Source organism: Homalodisca vitripennis, chromosome 4 (assembly GCF_021130785.1).
Source record: "Homalodisca vitripennis isolate AUS2020 chromosome 4, UT_GWSS_2.1, whole genome shotgun sequence".
In the NCBI taxonomy this organism is placed as follows: Eukaryota; Metazoa; Arthropoda; class Insecta; order Hemiptera; family Cicadellidae; genus Homalodisca; species Homalodisca vitripennis.
The window spans coordinates 122375572-122390093 of record NC_060210.1 but is presented as its reverse complement, the minus strand read 5'-3'; the positions used below and the strand labels follow the sequence as shown (position 1 = coordinate 122390093).

General features: G+C 33.4%; 1 protein-coding gene across 7 annotated transcripts in view; it reads left to right on the top strand.

The window, feature by feature from the left end:
* LOC124360069 (dystrophin, isoforms A/C/F/G/H-like) overlaps positions 1–14522 on the top strand; it is a 1186422-nt gene that overhangs the window by 104446 nt on the left and 1067454 nt on the right. For 5 of the 7 annotated variants that reach the window (XM_046813341.1, XM_046813340.1, XM_046813334.1 and 2 more), the window contains 6 exons: positions 5803–5958; positions 6742–6845; positions 7242–7394; positions 8457–8498; positions 12154–12315; positions 13730–13858. In XM_046813341.1, the coding sequence (XP_046669297.1) occupies positions 5803–5958; positions 6742–6845; positions 7242–7394; positions 8457–8498; positions 12154–12315; positions 13730–13858 (746 nt within the window). The remainder of the gene's footprint in view (positions 1–5802; positions 5959–6741; positions 6846–7241; positions 7395–8456; positions 8499–12153; positions 12316–13729; positions 13859–14522) is intronic. The other 2 variants (XM_046813338.1, XM_046813339.1) reach the window with 2 other exon arrangements.

The window sequence follows — 14522 nt, the reverse complement described above, 5'->3', positions numbered from 1 at the left end:
AATATCTCCTGATGAAGCCGTAGGTCGTAATCAGCAGGTTGAAAGACTTCTCGCAGTTCCCTTCGTTAGTTGATGCCATGACCGGATCCTGTTAGCGGCTGCACGATACCATACAAGCGCGGGGCCAGCAAAGAGATCGACAGCCGAGTCATAAAGTTCTTGGTGAGTTACTCCTCGGGCTCGACGAAGTTCCTCGACCCTTTCCAAGAAGGCTGCGATGCTAGGACCAGAGTTGTCGAATTTCAGGCCCCACTTATACACAGGTACATATCTGGGGCGTTGAGACTTCTCTTTTGTCTTCTAAATATCGCAGATCGTCTTGGCGGGGCCAGTCTTGAACAAACTCTTCCCATCGAAGAATGATTTTCCTGCTTCTTCCGGTCTTCTTGAAGCCTCCACTCTTCTTTTTTGCTATCTACTCTCTTGCTGTTGTCTCTCTCTTCTTGTAGTCTTCTCTCTTCTTGCTTCCACTTCTCTTCCTGTTTTCTTTCGTTCCTCTTGAAGCTTCATCTCTTCCTGGCGAATCCAGTTTATTTTGCTGTCTTTTCAAATGTTTGTAGCTGCATCCCGTCTTGACGTTCTCTTTTCTCTTCCAAGTCTTCCTTCCTCTTCATGTGTTCTTTCCTCTTCTGGTGAAACGATTTGAGCCAGAAAATTCTAGAACTTTCGTGGGGACAAAGAGAGATCCGTCCGCTTATCTGAATCTGGCTGGGGTTGTGGATTGCCAGCTGATAGAGTCTTGTTGCCAGGAGAATCCACCTTAGCCGCAGACTTAGAGTCCTTGAAAGAGTCCAACAATCCCTTGCATTTACCAACTAAGCACTGCTTGGTCTGCTCCTGATCATCATCCGCCGTCGCACCCACTGGTATCCTATCAGCTCGAAGGTAATAAATGCCATAGGCGTGCAACAATACGATGATACTCATTATCGTTATAATTCCCCTCATAGTCACTCACAAGTGCTGATAAATCCTGGTACTTTCCCTTACATTCCTCTAGTTCTGTATCCGTATCCAAAGAATTAACTACAGCCTCCTCTATTGGCGTATTCGACGCTAAACTCTGAGAAAGTCGTTTTCTCAAATCTCCCGGCTGTACCTCCAGAGGGAAGATTCCTAATCTTCAGCTCATAGTAAACTTCTGTTTTACGCAGGTGATAGGCACTCATATTTAGATAAGATACCAAATTCAAAAGTGGAACAGAAATACTCATAGTTTCCCAACTCAAAAATATAAACACCCTTAAAAGGTCACAAAACCAACATGAGCGTATAAAATTAAAATTTCGAAAGAGTACGCTCAATAAGTGTCACAACAACAATAAATAGAGATATGTTGTCCAAATAAACTACAACAATGACCAAAACACACAGAATTCAAAGCAAATGTCAAGAATTATTCCATAACTGAAAAGGAGAAATAAGTTTTGTTTGATATTTAGGGTTTTTGTACTTTGTTTTGTTAAGGAAATGTGAATAACTACTTATTCCAAGCAACACTAATGCAAACCGAATCATATAAGCAGGCAACAGTTCAAGTTCATAGAAATAGTTAATATTTACAAAAACACAAGTGTGAAGGACAAATAAAAAATGTACAGTTATAACTATTACTTCAGATTACTCCAAATAATCCAGGCCCCACGTTGGCAGTGCCATTTTGCAACGTTCTCCCCTAGGGGAATTGTGCAAATGTCCGGTATCACTCAGTGGAGAAAGGGGGTGGTCCTTGACAGCGCGCCGTAAGGGTAAAGGGTAACCTACGATTAGTACTTCTTCTTTAAGGCTGCTCGGTGAGGGAAAGGGCGCCACCTTGTTGTAGGACAGGTAACAGGCAGGGCTCCAACAAGGAACAGTACCCCTGCTCCAAGGAAAGTACCAATCAGGCTCCCTACTACCATACACTAAAAGCTATTTTTTTTTTTTGTCAACCAGGCCTTTGGACTACACAGATAGTTGTATTGAAATATTCTGAATATAAGGTTAAATATAGACCCCTAATACTTATGCGAGGTTATCTAAATCCAGTTACTAGGACTGAACAAAAAGAAACAAAACACTCAAATGTTTGCAATTAAACTAATTATTTATGTGCAGGAATTGTATGACATTATCACAAGTAATCCAGCCTTACAGTAAATAAATGCTTTTAGACAGAAAATAATTAACAACAAATATAGCGAAGATACAATGTTTCCACTTATTAGAGAGAATTACAAATGGCTAAATGAACTCTAAATTATGGTAGGGAGCGCTCCATTTCCTCAAAACAACATGCAACATACATAAATAAATGCAATAAACACATGCAATAATGGCCTAGACATGTAAATAATAGACGACACAAGTAAATATACTAAAAATACACTATAATGCACTAAGATGTGCAGTTAACGTCTGGAGGGTAGCGTTGAACCAAATTTTAAGGGCTCCTTCCACAATACAAAGGCTCCTGGGCCAGAATTAGACATCAGTATGCGTCCGACTCACTAATCCATAAGAGCACTCTGTGAAATAATCCAAGTCTGTACTCACCAACTGGGAGTCACAACACAAAAGGCCTATTACGTCCGTCCAGACCGTGGCGTGGAAGAGCGCGGCGCAGCGCGAGCGGATCCGAGGTGCGGTAGTGGTAGGTGTAAGGCGGCACGACTAGGAGCAGATCCCAGTGTCAGGGTAGTGCAAGCTGGAGTACCCACTAGCGGCTCGGCAATAAGTCCACCAGGCTCCGGGCGCAGTCCAGAAGTGTACCAGGACAAAATCCCCCCCAAAAAAAAGCCCTTGACACATTCACTCCAAAATAGTTATGGTCCCAGCAAGCATCGATATATATATATATATATATATATATATATACATTAAATTGTATAAATGGCAATAGCCTTATTTAATTTCAATAAACATTGAATCACAAAAAGTACTTGCTCCGCCGGGAGTCGAACCCCGGCAAGTGAGAGATCCGGGTTCGACTCCCGGCGGAGCAAGTACTTTGTGATTCAATGTTTATTGAAATTATATATATATATATATACTATATAATATATATATATATCATATAATTGGGGTAATTAAATTACTAAAATTAACATACTTAAATTACCTGATTAATATTTTAAACCAACAGAGAATATCAGATAACAACAGTTATCTCCGAAATAAATTCAAGTTTCCTTTGTTATAAGAATAGTGAGATCATATCAATTTATACAACTTATCTGTACCATATTTATATTTAATAGCAATATTTAAATTTTGTCATCAAAGTTATTAGGAATTTTAAGTAAGCAACATCTATTCTCAGTAGCATTGAAATGGACATTTAAATACAAATGAAAAACAACAAGGAAACATTTAAAATAAACACATTAGGTTTTCGTTCGTTTGAAGCAAAGAAAATGTTATGCCAGATTTTATATTCAGCTGATTAAGCAACAATACTCCTCTAGGTAATTGATAATGAATCTACCTGTATTTATGCAATTTCTGGCCATAAAATCATGAGAATTGTAAGCTTGATTGTTAATATCAAAGGCTAAACACTGTAGAAAATAATAAACATAAATAAAATAGAGTAACACTACATGTACACAGTATGATTTAACATAATAGGCAGTATAATAACAAAATTGCATTTATAAATTCAATGTGATATCAAAGACTAATTATTAATAGCTTGAGGTAATAATTTACCTTGACTTGTATTACAAATAAACATTGATACATTAAGAAGAAACGTTGAAAACTATTGTATCGTACTAACATGAAACTGTGACACATTAAATTAGGACTATAAACGGTCTTTTTACAAAATATATGTCAATCATGGTTGTATTTTATGCGACTTGTATGTATTTCCATAATTAAATACTTACTTTACTATAAAAAGAGATTAATTTTCTTCGATTAAAACATTTAAAACATTGCAGTTATAACAGTGCAAGTTGTGACATTAAATTTTCAACATATGTACTATTTATAAGTTTACCTCTTTCTCTTAGAAATGTTGTCAACATAGTTAGCGTAATTGGTTTTGAAAACAAATACTTTAAACAAATTATTAGGTAAGATTATTAACTATTAAAAGTAAATGCCACGTTTTAGCTTTACACGTTCAATTCAAACCCTAACAGTTTTTCCAAAGGCTCAGTTGAGTGATTCTATAATCTTGAGTAGTGTTTTAAACTTTTAAAATTAGTATATTAAATTCACGTAAGAGTGACGAGAACTAAGGAAAATATATGGTAGTAGTTCACCTTGGCCAATTTATTTAGTCGCTCCCGAAAATCCAGCGAAGCTGAAGGGCTCGTAGACACACACAGCACTGACGCAATCCAGTCACTCGCAAGCTTCCTCACTAATCAATCCACCAGCTGTTTGTTTATCCAGTTCACCTGCCGCAGCGTGTCGTCCGGTCGTGCGGTGAAACAGTCCACCGGATTATAAAAGGTTACTCAATGGGCTATTCTTTTATGCAGAACAGGCAAGAGTGACGTACGGGCATTGGTATAATTGGTACAATGTCGGCGCGCTACGACATTGATGAATTGAAATTTATATAATGTAGAGTGATCAGTTTCTACATTATTTTATACCATAACTCACCATAAACTGCACACGTCACAGACTGTTAGGGAGTAAAACAAAAAAAACTTTTAAATGTTAATAAACTTGTTTATTATAGTTTAAATGTATATAAAAATACATTGTACAGTACCGCTCAAATTAATTGGAACACGAGGTAAATGACTACGATTCTTAAATGAAACACAATTTATTGACCACAAAAAATACTCCCTAATAATTAATATGCCCTCTTTTGTTTTTTATAACCTCTTCACATTGTTTAGGCATTGATTCTATGAGTTTTTGCATATATTTTTTATTTCGTCATCATGGAACCATATTTTTATTACAGCAGTAATCATGCATGTTTTTGTTGGACAATCTTCTTTAGCAATCCTTTTTTTTACAAATAACCCATAGATTTTCGATTGGGTTTAAATTGGGTGAATTACCAGGCCATTCCAGAACTTTTACTTTGTTCTCAGAAAAACATTCCTTGCATTTTTTTTAGATGTATGGCATGGAGCCGAGTCTTGCTGAACAATCCCATTGGCTTCTGGAAACATTTGAAAAAGGAGTGGAACAACTCTTCCTTGTACTAAAGTAATATATTTGTCTGAGTTCATACCTTCAATTGGAACTAATGGTCCTGGACCATTATAGGACATACAGCCCCAAAACATTTTTTTTAGGTGGATGTTTGGGTTGTTGAAGGATGTGTAAGGTCTTGTGTCCCGCCTCCATAAAATAGTTTTTTAAGTTATCACCAGGTGCCACCACGATACAGGACTAGCAACACTGTACAGAGACACTATTAGGAACAACTGAAAAGTTCCAAAAATCTCCGCTAGACGTCACAGTAAGTCAGTGAGAACAAATTGACAGTCATTAGTCTGCAACGGAAAATGCCGTGCCTCCTCATACGGGACCAAACGGCAAATGCCGTGCGCACTCATTTGGGTATGTTTTGCTGCACTCGTCAACAGGTTAAAATGTTACAAAAAGAGATTATGTAGAAAAATTTTTTTTTAATTTGTCAAAAGAATTGTTTTTCTACTTTTTATGTAAGGACTTATTGAACAACCCTTGTATATATTTGTTTATAGTTATATTTAAGTCATTCTATTTTGTTCAATCGGTCTTCATTGTATCTTGACCACCATACATTCTATTTAGATTTTATAAAATTTAAAAGTGCATCGTAAAATTAATTCAAGTTGATATAAAACTGTGTTGCAGGAAACAAAATTGCTACCTCTCACAATGGTGATGGTGTTGAAGAGTTAAGCAATAAAATCTCACAAATCAACTCAAAGTGGACAACGGTTATGGACAGTGTGTCACAGAAGTACAAATTCTTGCAAGACGCCAATAACCAGTATGGGGAGTTCAGAGGTATATTTAACCTTATTCATTCAGTTTGATAAAATCAATAACACTTAGGTGATAGATCATATTGACACTATCTCTGTTGCAAGCAATGGAGGTGTTTTTATTTTTCGTCTTCAGAAAATTAATGATATAGGGGTTTGCATTGAACGTGTGTGACCTGAATTATGAGTAATTAAAACGATAACAGTGCAAGAACAATCCGTTCTTTAGATTGTAATTGAAACTTGAATTGTATTAAAAAATGTTAGAACTACATTTGGGGCATGATATTGTTTGCCCTATCTTTTAATATAGTATTAATCAATTAGTTTTCAAATTATTTAAGATCGTTGTTTGCTTAGTAAAATTAAACTAATGCTCCTGAATAACTATTAATGATAATATTTTAAGAATGATTCTACGCAATCAGCACAGACTTCGTTATAGAATTCAGTATAGATTTCCCCTTAAGAAACTTTGGATAGAGCAGAAGGCTCCAGTTAATTTTTATTAGAAATGGTTTATCTTAGAAATAAAATGTAGGATTTTAACTTTTAAAATTAATTTAAAGAGCAGAATGTAAAAATGTGTAATTTGACATCCAATAGTAAAATACAATATTCCATAATTTATTTTTAAATACTGTAATGTAATGATTGAACTCGTATATATAGGTTGACAATCTTAATTGCTCTCTATGGTACAGATATGAATACAGAATTGTTGACTTTGTGTTATGGCCTGAACTGATCTGTTTTCGAACTTTGCTTCACATTACATTAATGTGGTATGAATATTGTGTTGCAGCTCTTGTTGCTCAAGAAATGGATTGGTTGGATAAATTGGAAAAGCGGTTGAAAAAGTCTCCCAAATCAGCTGCAGATGCAGAAGAAATTTCAGAAGAACTTGATGTAAGTAATGGTTTTATTGGACATTTCTGTGAGTAAGTGTACCAGGTCATCCAAGGAGTATGATTTCCGTGAAGTATTTGATCCCTTGTTATAATTATATCTTGTCACGGTTATATTTCATGCAGTATTTTTTTTTGTTCACTTAGGGCAGCAAGCTATGAAACCTCTCATTACGCTTAGTCCTAAAAGGACCTTTACTCTTGCTTTGGGAGTGACAGGATATTCAGTATAGGTAGTTTTGGGGGGTATGTGCCTCTATAGACTGAACTCAGAATATCATGCTCCTCTTTATGTACAAAATATGCACTATTTTCTAAATTAAGACTTCAATGAGTCTCTTATAAAGTTATACAGTTTTTGGAATAATGAATTAATGCAATATAAAAATTTGTAAAGGATCTGGAGAACTACATCCGTAACCACCCAGACGCCCGACTGTCTCGGCTACAGGAGTTAGGCCGGACTCTGGTCAATAATAACATGATACCCCAGAGTGTACAGGCCGACGTGGAGTCCATCTCGGCCCGCTGGGGCCAACTGAGCCAACAGGTATGCCAACTGTAGATTAGGTTATGTCAATAGTAGTTAAGGGTTTTTCCAGCTATGATAGTAAACTTTTCAGACGAGATTCGTATATACCATTTCTTGTGATTAAAACATTTGGAAAAATACTTTAAATATTACATGCAAAATTTTGTCAGTGAAATCTATATACGATTATGTGTTTAATCTTCAAGTTTGTCCTGGCCTTGCTACCAGCTCACAGATTGTGCGATTGTAGTGTTATTCACATCGTGATAAGATGTGCTGAAAACAGGGATAAAAGAGCTTTTCTACAAAAAAAACTATTCAAATACTTTTAATATACAATAGTAATTACAGTAAATTTGTCAAAATCAGTCTTAAATAATGTTAAGGGAATTAGCTGAACATTCTGTGTAATAAAGTTGTACATAAAGTATTCAATGTGCAATAATTATGTTATTCACATCTCGTCAAAGTTTACCTAAATCTAATGTGTTGTGGCAATCATATCAAAATAATTGCACAGACCACTATTCTTTCATCATTTGAATACTCAGATACAGGTTCGTAAACGATGGACTGTGTTGTCAATAAAGTGTGAATTGTATTAATAACTTGTAGGGAGGTGCAAACATTTCTTCTATGAGTAAGGAGAAATAGAGAAAAAAATGATCTAAACAGTTCTATACAATGTAAAGAGTTTGGTAACGAATAGACTATGGTATAGAGCCAACTCTTATTTCCTTCCTACAGTGATAATTGTAATGCTAAAACAGATTACAAATAATTTTTTTAGACATAATAACCACTTTATAAAAGTAGTATCTATAGGTTAAAGTTGAAATACTAGAATAGATTTTATAAATTCAATGTAGACAGTTCCTCTACTTTAGTTTATAGGAAAGTTTTATTGTTACTCTTCGTACAAAAATGACGGTCTTGGATTGGATAAATGGTAAAGTGCATAGTAATCTGCTGCAGAGTATTTGTGTTGCCAGTATTATAATGCTCTTTAAAAATTATTGAACTAAGATACTTTTCATACAATATTTTTATTTTTTAAGAATATTTGAATTGCCATTTCAGAATGAAGTAGTCAGCTTAGAAAGTATAGTTGGGAAGCAATTGGTGAGCAATTACTTTAGGCTTCAAGCATTTATAAATATGCCTTGATTATTACATATAGCATTATTTATGTTACATTCACATATTTATAATTTATGTTATATTTATTTGTTTGGTCGAGGCTGCATGATGCTTTTGATCAGCTTCCAAATGTTATTAACTTTACTGGTGGCATGTTTTGGCAGATATTGTTGTTTCATCAAGGTTGCATGCTTTACTAAAATTTTCAAGTTCATTTATTATCATTCACAGTTGTCAACTGTGTAGTTAACCTATGTTTAGTATAAATGTGGTTGGGCTATTAACTAAAAATAGTTTAATTTTATATATGTAAACAATGAATTAATATAAACGTTAAAGTTATTATAAATAGACCCAATAATAAAGCAGCAAATGCATGTCTCAAGGGTAAAACCATAAATATTTTCAGTTACTAATTTTACTATTTTATTTTTTGTAAAACATAACATCACTTAGCCCTTTGGCTCCTAAATATTTCTTTATCTGATCCCCTGGACAGATTCAATTAATTTGTCAAAATTCAAAGCTTTGTTGGAAGACTGCCCAAAAATGTAGTATTCATTCAATTTTTATATTTGAGGCATATTTTAGATAATAAACAGGCTGTGACTGTAATTAATGGTATAATTACAAGTCCTAAAGATGAGAACATTTTTTTATATATCTATATATCTTTGGTTTTTAATACATTTTGGAATCAAGTAATTTTCTGAACTAAATCAATGTTTTTAATGGATGATTTGGCAAATTTCTTGAATATTCAGTATGTAATACATTTTTATTCTTTTTCTCAATAGGTTTCAAGTTTAGTTTTTTTTTGTGACACAACCATTTTGAATAAAAACATGATCATAGAAACCCTCTAGCTTAAACTTAATATTTATTGTTTCAAAGTAAATTTATTTTCTTACTGCTACTATATTCCCAATTAGAGCTACAAAAAAAACCTATTTTTTCCAGTAAACTCTGTTCTTTATTGGTACTTATCTATAAATAGCTAAGACAAGGATCTTTGTTTTGATTATTTTTGATAAATTAGGCTGGTTGCCTAAATTGCCCTTTCTTGGAATTCACATTCAGTTTTTGTTTAGAGTATAAATATATTTCTTATCCAATCAAATAACCCAAAATTAAATCATTTTTATTTATAGATTGTTTTTTTTTTTGCTATTCGATTCACATTTTTAAATGCTCCTACACTCATATTATTCCTCAAAATAAAATACCAGTGGTGGTATAAACATAATTGTAATATTATTATAATGAACCTATTTATTCATTTTAGTCTATCACTTATATATCATTGAAAACTCAATGCCCCAAAGAGTCAATGCAAAGTAAGGTTGATATAAAATTAAAGTTGTATAGTCAGCACTATATTGTTCTGAATATTTTTGGATCTTCATGAACCATTACATGATAAGCGCTTAATAGATTTTGAAAAGGGTAATTTAATTGGCTAACATGTGTCAAGCATTGAATTTGCAAAACAATAATTCTAACACTTGATTAATTAAATTGCTTCTTCTTTAGCATTTTTAGTTGAACCTGTCCAGGGGTCAGAGACATAAATAATAAGGCTCATGGGTTTATCAAAAAATTTTAATAGTAGTAAAACAGTTTTAAGCCATATTATTGTAACCATTTACAATGTTTTTAAACTACTTAATTTAATTTTTCAGTCTTCATTAATTTCTTTTCTAATATTGTGATCAATATTTTACTTAGGTTGGACCAACTAATCCAATTATTAATTTCTAATCAGCGAAAATAATATGTTAATAACATTTGAACTGTTTATTACAATAGTATTTGAAACAATAATGTATGTATAATATCAAGTTCTAAACTCTATTTTACCAAATATTGTATTCTTCATATAACAGCGGCTCTCAGATACAATTCCAGTTTAAAATAATTTGGAAGATGTTATTAACTAAACCAATGATTTATGTTAATTTCCTAACAACTACATAAAAGAATCAGTTTTGCTATATCTTGGTGGCAAATAGTCATCTTCCAAGTCCAAAAGGTCACACATGGAGTCCATGAACTTTTGCAGTTGTGGTAGTAGTATACACACCTCAATCTTTTAAACTATAGGGTTAGTTACTTTGACATATATTACTACCCTGCTAGTTTTGTTTCTGAGTAGTCAATTCATTTTTGCCTCTTGTTGCATCAAATTTAACAAAATGTTTTATAATATTAATATAGTACGAATTTGATTATTTGTAGTCTTTTTATTTATTTATTAATATAATAAATTATCTATTAATATTTATTGCAAGAAAGCTCAAGAGGCTTAAATAATTTGTTTTGTTAGATCATTTGCAGAAGTAAAAGAATAAAATTATGAAGTAGTAAGCAGAATTAATTTGACTTTGATCAACCTTTTATAGTCCAGAAGCCAAGAGCCAATTTGTATTGTTTAGGCACACAACTATCGTGAAATTGATAGAGAAAATTTCATTTGATAAAGAAATTGATCATCTAGTGCACTAATTTTTGAGTGTTGAAATGAATTTTTGATGGTATCAGAGGGGTTAAAACTATCACTATACTTTTTATCAGATATTTTTTGTACCTTTCATGTTTAAAACCAACTTTCAAACATATAAATAATAGTTAAATTAGCAACCATAAGAACATAGGGCTAGAACATTAGAGTGACAACTTTTAACATGTTAATAGTGACGGCTAATTTCTGGAATTTTGTATATGCCATAGAATTTTTCAATAATAATGACAAAAAAAATCATAATCGTTTTTGTTATGTTAAACGTCTAAGTAGGACGAGAAAAGTATGTAGGATTCGCAATTTGGCAAAAAAAGATTTCAATTTGTTTTTTCAATGTATTTTTTTGTACCCCAAGGGGTATCTAAAATATTAATTTACTTACAAAATTAAGCAGTCATGCGCTCAATAGAGTACACATGTTTATTTAAGTGTGAGGTCATAATTTACAAACCACCAAGACAGGCAAACAATAAAATCTCTCAAAACTTGTGCAAAACGCTCTTAACGAAAGCCCGGTGTCATAACAGCAGTTGTGAAAGATCACATGTACCTAATAGGATACACGTCGTCGTGAACGTGTTAATCTATTTATATAGTTGACTCATGGTGATATAATTATTTACATACTTTATAGTTGGTTATAAGTATTTCAAGCTAATATATAAAACCTGAGAATAATTACCATTTGTCATTTTTTTCTTTCGGCACACTAATTTTGACCCCCATTAAACTGGTGTGACTGATGATTGATTACTTTCGTAGGGAAACTTTCTTTATTGATTTCACAAAAAAATATTTGTTTGTGTACTTAAATACTGCATATGGTTCTCAATTTCCAGATTAGGCCTATATCCTGAGTCAGGTGTATGGTTTTTCAAATTCAGATAAATATACAAAAGTAAAACAAACACATAAAATAAATTGAAGTCAGTTTACATATTTAAAATCTAGTCAACGTAATATTTACAATCTAACCAATAACCATTAATATCAAACTGGCTGAAATAACCAAACTGTGCATGGACCAACAATATCGACCAGCTTCTTAGTGAGACATTTAGTGGCTGAAAGTGGTCATGCTTCTTCTTCTTCCTCCTATTCCGTTGCAATTTTTAGGCTAGGGATCGAACCGTTTTGCTTGAGGGCTCAGTGGTCGAAGCTCAGCAATTGGAAGGCCAAATCGTGCTCTTCCTGGATTGGCTTAGCGATGTTGAAGCACAACTAATCTCACGGTTAGACAACGACCTCACCGCTCACGATTTACCCGACGATGTCCAGGTGACCTACTGTACTCTCAGATTATTAGCCTGTAGCACAGTTTATCCTAACATGCTAAACTAAGTTGAATGTGGTGCTAGTTGTACATCTTTTAAGATTAGTATTAATTAGCTCTCCTTGTAAATACTTTATGTTGCTGTTGAATGAAATGAGACCTCCAAATCAAACATTCTACGTAAGATAGTCAATGTTGCATCATGCAAAGGTTTACTTACGGTCCATGGGGGTTTGTAGCTGGATACATCCAACTGCAGTTGATGTGTTCAACAAGCAAGCAATTGTTTACTTTCTAAATGATTTTATTCTGTGATCAATTAAACAATTATCTGTTTCCTGCAAATGGGTTTCTTGCTTAATTTTAAAACTTTTGATATACAGAACAAAATTCTAGATGAAGTACTGTATGTGGGTACATTTTAAAATTTTATCTCGCAGTTAAACAACTAAACTTGGTTCAACATCCCATATTAGATAATTCAGTATTATACTAAGAATGTAATATAGGTATTTCATCTTCAAACAAACAAACTTTGCAAGAGGAAGAACAAAGACGTTTTATGTTATAAATGAAACAGCTTGTACTTGAATACCAACAAACCAGATATAAATTGTAGAACAAACTACTTGCTTTCATTAAATCCTCATAAAAGCTTCAAAAGCTTTGAAGGAACTACCTTATCTTTTTTATTCTGTAGTAGATGTTAATGTTTAGAAGAATCACTTCTGTCATGTTGAGATGCAGTCATTTCATCATTATTTAAGATACTCAGTTTACTCTTTGATTTTTATTGTTGGTTTATGGTTTTTTTTATTTATTAAATTAGTAATTTTGTAATCATTATATATGATTGCCTTTTTATTTTGATTAGAATCCTGAAAATGAAGTTAGGTGAATGATATTTATTTTATGTGGATGGTGAAGTGGTTGCATTAGCATGTAATAACTTCTGGATTGCTCATTTAAATGAAAACATCACTCTCTCCTTCATTGTGATACTCTATACAGTTGAGATAAACCAGCTACAATCATTTATATATGTTTTAATACTAAATTATATAAATATTTGCAATACACAAAATGCTTTCTATCAGTGTAAATCAATATTTGAGAAATGTAAATACAATATTTTACTACTTTTGATTTGAATTATTGGTACTATATTTAGTTTGCAAAGTTGGAACCACATTTTGGTGTTGAAGTCAGCAGTCCAGTAGGTATTACATAAGAGTGAGTTGGTGTTGTATAAATCATGGCATTTCGGGGGAATAATATGTCAGTGGGAATCTCTTACCATCCTGTTTTAGTTTCATCCATTCATTATCTCTTCTTTACTCTGTTCACACTCACATTACGGTCACTTGTTTGTTAGATGTGTGAGATTATGTTGTGTCATCTGTTGTTGTGCGCCTGTAGAGATTGGTGGAGGAGTTTGAGACTCAAGCGCGCACTCTGCAGGAGATGGAGGAGCAGGTGCGCAGCTACAAGGCAGCAGGCAAGCACGAGGCTGCAGCGAGGCTACATGAGCAGATGATCCTCCTCCAGGTCAGCCTGTCAAATAGGATTCATAATTTTGATTGTATTACGCAAAAGCAATTTTTTGTAATTTAATAACATTCATAAGTTAAACAACTAATATTTACTGACAACTGTTGTATGTTCAGGTTATATGAGAGTTATTCATACTTTAACACATTTGCCGGGGGAAATAATATGTCGTGGGACCGTTAAATGTGGAAAAATTTAAATTGTGTTACTCCCAAAAAAATTATGTCCAGATGTTCAAAATGATTGAAAGTGTCTAGGAACTCTTGTGGACTCAAATTGATGACATATTTCCGAGGCTGGAATATCAGCCCATTGTCACTGGTACCGGTTCTCGTCCAGTTCGTGCTCAATACTTCAGTGGTTTTGAATCAAAACGTCACTGGCACCTGCGAATCAGTCTGTTAATTTTTTAAAAATATATATTTATTTAAAAAAATTTACTTTCCTCCAACAGTATGAATTTCCACACAGTGTTCAAAAATGTCATCATCAGAACTGTCTGAACTTGAATGGCATTCTTCTCCATTAGAAAACAGGTGTTCAGTGAGTGCAGTATCCTCCTCCATTGGACTAAAGTTACATTAATTTACAAAGTTACAATAAAATAAACACAACAACAAACACACCACACGACTGAACCAAGATGGCTTTCTGAGAACGG